Raw genomic sequence first — 8,769 nt, forward strand, 5'->3', positions numbered from 1 at the left:
CAGTGCTAAATTCACAGTAAATTATCAAGGCGTGTCAATTCGTCTAAAGCTTCCCGCGTGGGGCCTCACAGATTCATTCGCAGAATGCGATATTGATGGCTAGCAGTGGTCATCCGCTTTGATCACAATGAAATATCACGCGTGTGTGCCACTGTGCCGCCGCTTTACACAGCACAAAGCCTTCGCATACTATGGCAGTTCCTCTTAGAGGCATTCGTGTGCTTTTTCTCACGCAGGCATTTAGTCATGAACGTCAGCTTGCGCGATGACGACGTGGTCAAGCTGTTTGGCGTCCTGGAAAGCAATCGCACCATCTCTGCCCTCGAGATCCATTGCATCACCTTCTGGAGGAGGACCTCCAAAGCGCTGGGGCGATTGGTCGAGAACAATCGACTGTTAGTCCTTCTCACCATCACCGTCAATAAGAACGACACCGAAGTCGACAGCACGCTACAGGCTCGCTACATCTGCCGCGAACTCAAGGAGGCCATCGTTCGGAACCGCTTTCTCATAGGCTTAACTGTGGAGCTGGGGATTTCTAAGCCCTCCAACGAACCCGCAATCAAGAATGCTCTAGGCCGTAACATGGTAAGCATTCCCTTTATAAATAGGTGCATAATACCATAAAGCTGATCTCGTTTGTACGTAGTCACGTTAAAAGACTCGGCGTGCACACACACGAGAGGTGTGGTGCCTTGTCTTTTTTCTTGTGTCCCTGTTTGCACGCCCAGTGAATAGGTAAGGTTTCATTGGCGCCCTGCCAGCCATTTGGACAGACCAACATACCGATCGGTGGAGTATCTAACCGCGAGTGACGTCACTCATGCACGCATACAAAACCCGCGCAGATATACGACGTTGTAAACACGATTTATGCCACGCATGCAGCGTAGCGCGTCACTTGGCGTACACCCAAAATCTTGGTGGCCCACTCCAACGAAATTCTCTTCGCTTACTTCGAAAATTGACCTCACCCCGCTAACAACCACTCTTCTGAAGTTCGAAATAAATGTCGCCCACTCGCAGAATTGGCCCACCCCTACAAGTGCGTTGTCCCACAACCGAAACTCAACTAGGCCCACTCCAAAGATCGCCTTGCCCACGCCGAAATTTCAGTGGCCAGCTTTCAAAACTTACTTCGCCGTATTCGCCGTGTTCGATGGCCAACTGCGCGGCCTGTCTTCCCTCGTCTTTGTCCGTGTTTACTAGTGCAGTTAATAGGCGTTAAAATGCATGGCCAAATGGTGACGTCGTATGACAATCACAAGCGCAAGTAAGAACCTTAATTGCAAGGCGACATGGCCAAGTGCAGTCATGTGACAATGTCGCGCATACACACAGAAATAGCAGAAATCGATATCGTCGACACTGCCAAACATGCCATGCCCAGACACGCTGCATCCTCACCCGCCGCGGCAGTCTCATCCGTGTCCCAGTGGTGTCTGCACTGCTTTTGCATTCAGTGCAAGTTAGGAGACTCATGTGCCTCTTTAACTTATGCGTTCACGAAGTTAGTCGAAATATGTTCATTGGAGTTCGTCGAACGTGCAACCTTCTGTGGAACAATGCATGATTGCTTTAGTGTCCTATACATGCCTTTTTTAAATATGTTAGGTAAAAACCCACAGGGTTCCTGATGCATGCGCCTGACTCGACTCGAAGGCTAAAGCCATCGTCTTCTTTTTCTTCTAATCCGCACTATTGAACTTCCCGCGCCGCCCACCGAAGGCTTTCTGCAACTAACGCAGCTTTGCAGCGCCTCCAAGATCGGAGGCATTGCAAAACCATGTTAGTTGCTTTGCTAGCTCTTACGTGATGTCACAGTGACGGCATGAGGATGTCACAAATTTTGGCGACCTGTCACGTAATCACGTGATGATAATTTTTGCGTAACGCGTGTTTATGCCGCCTACGGGGCACACCGACGCAGGACGCCAGTCAATTTTCGCTTTTGATGATACATCTAAGGCTGTCGCCTTAGATGCATCATCATAAAGGCAAATTGGTTGCTACACTGTTGCAGCCCCCCGTACATGGCATATACGCACTTTCCATACTGCCTATGCATTCACAAGTACTTCGACAGGGTCTCGCATAACGCTTTCTCAGAAGGCCTTCAGGATACCCAATGTGGAGGACGCATTTACAACTACGTAGGAGAATTCCGAACTGGCCGCACCTGGAGCACTTGGGTCAGCTACAACGCGCTTCACAACATACGGTCTCCCGGATGCTGGCAACCCGCCGTGTCCAACCTCTGCCCGCTTTTCTCTAATCTTGTGATCAGAAGAACGGTCTTGGACCCACAGGAGGATCCCGGGGGGGTCTTGCCTTTTACACAAATGGCATTACCTGCTGGGCAATTACAGGACCGTGCCGGAATCGGCAGGACCTACTACAAGTGGTCATCGACACTGTACACAATACCATGTTAAGGAATGGTCTGACCAGTGCCTCGGAGAAATCCACGCGCCGCATGCGGACGTCAAGCTCGTGCACGTAACTTTGCCAGCAGGGGTCCCAACCCAGACGTGCGCTACATGGATACCTGCCACTACAGCATCCGCCTCTAAGTGGGTCGAGCACGTACAGGGGAGCAGGACTAATGGCAAGAAACTGATGGTGTCAGCGACGATATGAACATCTTTCATGGCCACGGCGTATGTTGCTGCAATAGCCCTGGCCATCAGAAATGCGGCAAACCACCTACGCATTTCCCCATCCTCACGGACCCACAAGCGGCATGCTAACTTTACATGCCCGGCACAGCGCCGCATGCCGTGTTACCAAAATCCTGGGCCCAAATATCCCATCGCACCACGACATAATTTGGTTCCCTCACATGCGGATGTACCAGGAACGAAAAGCCCGACCGTCTCGCTCGCGCTACAGCATACCTAGTGGCGGATGCACCTAATATCTACTAATAGCTACTATACTCGAAGCCTAGGACAGCGCACCATGGCACCGCCTAATCGGAAACTGGATTGGCGCCGACTTTCTAGAAACACATACCCAAGCTTACATCCACTAAGATACACCTCACGGAATATCGAGACGTATGTTCCCTGTGCGATGGAACGCAAGCAACAAGTGGCTCAGCCATTTTGGCATTTGAGGAATTTTAAGGCCAGGAAGAAAGTTGTATTTTAGCAGAAAGAACTGTTTTCCGAAGAGATTCGGAGTCACAACAGAAACTCTATAGCTTCAAGAGCCCCATCTCAGGTCAACAGCCAGAGATGGGGCTCTTCCCACAAAATAGGGCCCTGCGCTGGCTTCATTGCAACATACAAGATGGGCATTGCGGTGAAGCATTAGTGACAGGGTGTGCATGACATATACTATATTGATTGCGTGGAGACGATGTTTACAGCGCGCGGTACCAAAAAACGGCAGCCGGGTTGCCGGCGTGTGGTTAGCTAGGATACGCACAGTGGCTCAAACAAAAATCTTTTGTTTGCATCATAGTCATTTCAACATCAAGAGCGTCGCATTTCTAGATTCCAGAACATGCCCAATCGTCACTAACAACGATCGCATGTGCAGGTATTAGCTAGGCCGGTTACATAACAAGAAAATCCACATTGGTGGAAAGGGGGAGAGCGTGGTGTTAACGCGGCAATCACTGAACAGCTGCTAGTGTGTGTGTGGGGACCGACCAAGAATACGTTAGGCCCAAAACACTCCACTGCCGTGCAATCTGACGGAATAGTGAACTTCGGAACAGATGGCACAAGCTTCAATTGCATTGGTGCACTAACGTACAGAGAGGCGGGATAGTATACCAAGATGGCGCTAATGGCGGTTAGGCCACGACTGACATTATATACAAGTGTCCCTCGCGTTGCGGTGAGCGAGCTCCTCGTTAATACAGACAAGCACCCGACCACATCTGTCGTGGTAGGCAGGACTTTCCAACTGGCAAGCATGAACCAGGCCTGGCGAGCCGCTATAGCCTGAAACTCCGGACGAGGGGCGCCACCCACTTTATGCCTCAATAATATTTGATTAGACAAAATGTTTATTTTCTTGCTTTATGCGAAACAATGATCCACATGTACCCTTTTTAACTGTGCAATCAAATCTTTTACACCTGTCACGTTTGCATAAAAGGTACGTTGATGTTACTTCTGGTGACTTGTACATATGCCATATATGTTGTTCATGTGCTTATGTGTTTGGTAACGTTTCTATTCTTCCATGTTTTCTGTAAATGTGCGTAAAAGCAGCCATGTGCGAAATCGTGCAGGTAAAGCATTGCTGCCACATGTAAAGGGGCCACCATCCCAACACTCTGTTCCACTTAGCCGCTTTTCGTGACTGTTCCTTTTTTGTATATTTCGGTCAAGAAAATGCAATTTCAATTTTACAAAGCTGTACCGGACCCGCCGCGGAGGTCTAGTGGTTATGGTAATCGACTGCTGACCCGCAAGTCGCAGGATCGAATCCAGGCCGCGGTGGCCGCGTTTTCGATGGTGGCGAGAATTCTTGAGGCGCGTGTACTTAAAGAGTGCACGTTAAAGAACCCCAGGTGGTCGAAATTTCCGGAGCCCTCTTCAACGGCGTCTCTCAATCATATCGTGGTTTTGGGACTTTAAACCTCAAGAACAAAAGCTGTACCGGCGCAAAAAGTGTCGCGTTGGTTGTATTTAGCCAATTCTTCTAAAGTGCCTTCTCCGAAAACGCAGATACTCGTCAACGAGGCCACTCGGTTCGTCGCTGGCTCCATGCACAAGACTGACGCTTTGGCTTTCGAGACCCTGCAGCACTGCGAGTCGGTGCGAATGAACATAAACTACAACAGACACAGCGAGTCGGCGGCCAGCAAGATCGCCCAGGCGCGCGAGAGGCTCGCTTTAAACTACTTCGTGCTCACGGGCGTCGTTAAAGCCAAGATTGTGTGCCACCGCAACCGCAAGGCAAAAAAGAAGAAGACTTTGTTCGACAATATCGGCAGGCACATGCAGGCGCGCATCTGCTCCTACCTCAGTTTGACCGACGTCCTGGACGCGTGAGGGCCCAGAGTTTTCTTTGGACACCCAACCCTCCATCTTCTGACAATGACGATATCATACGTCATCCCACACACAATGTCAAAGCACGTGAAAACTTCAATGACAAAGAACGTTTAAAACACGTTTGAAATGGTTTTAGATAAATAAACACGTTTTTAAATAAAGCTATGTGTCTTGATTTCAAAGTTCCAAAAAAAAAAACCGCGAAGTTTGCACTAAGTCGCGCATAGCTTGGCACAGTGAAGCAAGGGCCCGTCGCCGCTCGCTGGGCAAGCTATTCCTCAATTTATGTAAATTTCAATAGAGAGCTGGGCGGCCTCCTTTGTTTCTCTTTAGTTTTCCCTTTCTTTCTTCCTCTATATCTTTTACTCTTCCCTCTCTTCTATGTCTTTCTTGTCTCTGTTTATATTTATTTATTTCCCTCTCTCTCTTTCTATCTCTTTCCTTCTCTTTTTTTGATTCTCTCTTTTTTCGCTCTATTTCTCTCTTTGTAATTCTTTATATGCTATGCTTTACTCTGTCCCCTCCTCCTTTCTCTCCTCGTTCTCACTTCTATTTTCTACCCCCTTGCTCTACAGTACATATACAAGGCTATACAAGGTTTGTTCAGCGTGTCTGGATAGCCGAGTGGTTAAGACGGTCGCCATCGGATCGTCGGTATGCGTGTTCGAATCCCGCCGCCTCATGGGGAATTCTTTTTTACCAAGATTTTCTCTTTATATCTTTCTTTCTTTCTATCTGTTTCTGTTTCTTCCTCTCTTTCTTTCTTCGCCCGCCTCCTCACCCTCACATCCCGCATTCGCTTTGCGCTTCCACCTTGCTATACGCCGGACAAATTGGCGCACATTTTCTGGGAGCAAAGCAGCAGAAGAGGACGAAGATAGCGCGTGCCGGTTCATGATTATGATAGTTTTGGCTTACGATACTTTACGCCAAACTAGACCAGCTTTGCTGGCAAAAAGACACTGTTCTTTGTTGCCGTCCCCTTTTTTAACCCGACAGGCCATGCCAAGATTTTTAATTCGCGAACTTCACATCAGCAGGCTGAACTCTCGCACTGGACCCGTTCGGTGCTACTATATTTCGCTTTTATTGACGCATTTATTTCAGAAGCATCACATCCGTATTTATCATTGCTGCGTAATATAGGACAACGGAACAAGCTTAATACGTGTACAGAAATTATTTCATGGTAGCACGCATGCTTTGTGTAATGGCTGTTCTTGGATTTACTGCTGTGTTGCTTGTCCATATAAGTTGGCTTATTTTGCGACAATGATTGGCATGTGTCGAATGCCTTGGAACTTCCGGAGTATTACTGAATTCTTTTCATGTCACGCAACATAATCTGTTTTCAGGCAACACTCGCAGCAACAAAAATTTTAGGGCTCAGATTGTATAACTGGTCGCATTGTTGCAAATGTCTGAGAAGCTGTGATATACATGACACGCGTTGTGTAGTATATTTGAACCATAGACGATTCGTGATGTGTTCATCATATTTTTATGCTCCTTCACTCTATTGTATTGGCGTCTGCTGCATCATCATGCTTAAGCTATGGTGTTGTTGCACCTTCTCTGTCCAAAGGTCGCATTAGCTGAAGCCTAGTTTGCATGTGCTGCTCAATGTTACCACTATTGAAGACCGTCAAAATAAAATCTGTTTACGAGAAGAGTTTGCGTGGTTGGCTCCTTTCCTTTTATATTGAAGTTAGTCCATTTTTCTACACTCTACCAACTGAACCCCTCCCCGCAACTCCATCTGGGTCCGTCCGGACTTCATCAACTCGAAGCTTCGCTTTTCTGTCAAAGAACATTGGGAGTTGCCTTCACAAACGCATGCGCTGCAATATTTATAGCGACCAACAGTGAGACATGCGACGTCGGCATCAGCGATGAAAACATTGACCATTTATTATGCAACTGCCCTCCTATTTGCCTAGAAAATGGTAGCGCTTTCTTACATAATGCGACCTCTGAATGATCGGCCGATTACCGTGCAGATTCTACTCTTGCACCGTTCCCATTGCTCGTCTGGCCACGATGCAGGGCGGGCGGTTTTGTACTTCCTCAGGACGACAGGCCTGTGCGAACGCCTTTAACTGGTGGTGCAGTGCTCGAGGCACCAGCGAATTCGCCACTCATTTACTTTTCTCCTTCCCTCCTCTCTCTCTCTCTCTCTCTCCCCTTTCTACTCCCGTTTCCCAACCGGCCAGCTGCGGTAGCCAAACAGATTTCTTTTTCTGATTAACCATCCTGCCTTCTGGCTTTTTTCATCCTAGTTCCAGTGAATCAGACTTGCATCAGTTCGGCGGCGAAATATATTAACCACCAGCATGGATATTACCTTATGGGTAATAAGAATACTGCAAGGACATTGCTGTAAGTTTTTCGCGGTCCGCACGTAGAACTGCATGCATACAGCAGTACTTTTTCTTTCTTCGTCCTTATGCTCTTCATTCAATTCTTAATCTTCAACAGCCATCTAGCGTTACAAATGGAAACTTGGTACCACGGTGGTAGGATAGGACAGGTGGTTTATGAGCGCCGCGAGCGCGTCGCCGAACTGCTCCAGTTGCTCGCGGCCTCCGCTAGGTGCGCGACGAGTTGCTGGGATGAAGCACGCGCATCGCAAGCTTTCGCTGTCCTGTAAAGGCCGGTTACTACCTAACGGGCCATGAAAATCCGGTGGACATTCGAATTATAACCGAATATTCATGTCCTTAGCAGATTATCTCCAGGATAACCTAGGGCCGTTGCTTTTTGGTTGTTCTTAACGTCAGTTCTGTCTTGAACATCCTCAGGATATCTACACTAGATTTCATGTGGGCGTCATGATTTCGATAACAGCGACACACCCACGGGACATCATCTTTGTGATTATTATTTTCTGCGCTGCGTGTTTGGTGCAAGAAACATATCAGCTGGGGACATCGCATTAATGCCTGGATTGTGGATTGTGAATTCATTATTTTTTTTTTTTTTGTGGCAGAATTGCCTGCTTCCACAAAAAAAAACACAAGACAATGCCCACAGCTCAAGCACCTCATCGCTATGGAAAATGTGAATAATTTCAAGCTGCTCCAGCACCGTTAAATTGTGGACTTTGCTAAATACTTAAAGCAACGTTTCTTTATGCCATGACTAAATCACAGCGTGACGACAAGGCATGCATGAGTCGAAACAGCGACGAATTCCACATCGCGCGATTTACGAACGGAACTGTATTTTACACCTACATCTTGTGCGCAGATGTTCGCAACAGCAGCTACGAATGTAATGGAGTGTGTGTCACATCGTAATACTACGAACCCAAGATTCCCTTGTACTACGTACATTTCTCGCAAATCAATTCAAAGCTTAAACCGCAGCGCTGGGTACATGGTAGAGCGCCCGCTTCTAATGCGGTAGGTACCGAGTTCGATTCCCAGTGCCGACCAGAAACCCACCGTTTTTTTTAAAGGGTAAAGGAGTACACCGACGTGGCACTCGGTTGTTCTTGGGTACTCATCTTGAAAGGCGGCCCCGGCCATATGGTTCAGTAATGGCCTCTGGTCACACCTTAACCCACCACAGCCTTGATGAATTGGTCGAGCATCCGCCGCTACTCTGGGAGGCCGAGAATTGCTGCCGCCAGGGACCTACCGGTGAAATAAGTACAAGCACACTTTTTAAATGCGAAGCATTTCTTAGCGAACCTCTAGCCCATGAGCGTTTCTATCTACGTATATATATATATATATATATATATATA

General features: G+C 47.8%; 1 protein-coding gene across 1 annotated transcript; it reads left to right on the forward strand.

Annotated features, from left to right (window-relative positions):
* The first annotated feature begins 203 nt into the window (after positions 1 to 203).
* Positions 204 to 5,163, forward strand: LOC119371884 (uncharacterized). The gene is made up of 2 exons (XM_037642332.2): positions 204 to 588; positions 4,689 to 5,163. Exons 1-2 carry the CDS (start codon positions 247 to 249, stop codon positions 5,013 to 5,015), a joined length of 669 nt encoding a protein of 222 aa, XP_037498260.1. The 5' UTR covers positions 204 to 246; the 3' UTR covers positions 5,016 to 5,163.
* The last annotated feature ends 3,606 nt before the right edge of the window (positions 5,164 to 8,769 follow it).

This window comes from Rhipicephalus sanguineus, chromosome 10, assembly GCF_013339695.2.
Source record: "Rhipicephalus sanguineus isolate Rsan-2018 chromosome 10, BIME_Rsan_1.4, whole genome shotgun sequence".
NCBI classification, from domain to species: domain Eukaryota; kingdom Metazoa; phylum Arthropoda; class Arachnida; order Ixodida; family Ixodidae; genus Rhipicephalus; species Rhipicephalus sanguineus.

Coding starts and splice junctions, on each gene's coding strand:
- LOC119371884 (XM_037642332.2), top strand. CDS start 247: ATGAACGTCAGCTTGCGCGATGACGACGTGGTCAAGCTGTTTGGCGTC. Junction 589..4,688: donor ATGCTCTAGGCCGTAACATG/GTAAGCATTCCC, acceptor CCGAAAACGCAG/ATACTCGTCAACGAGGCCAC.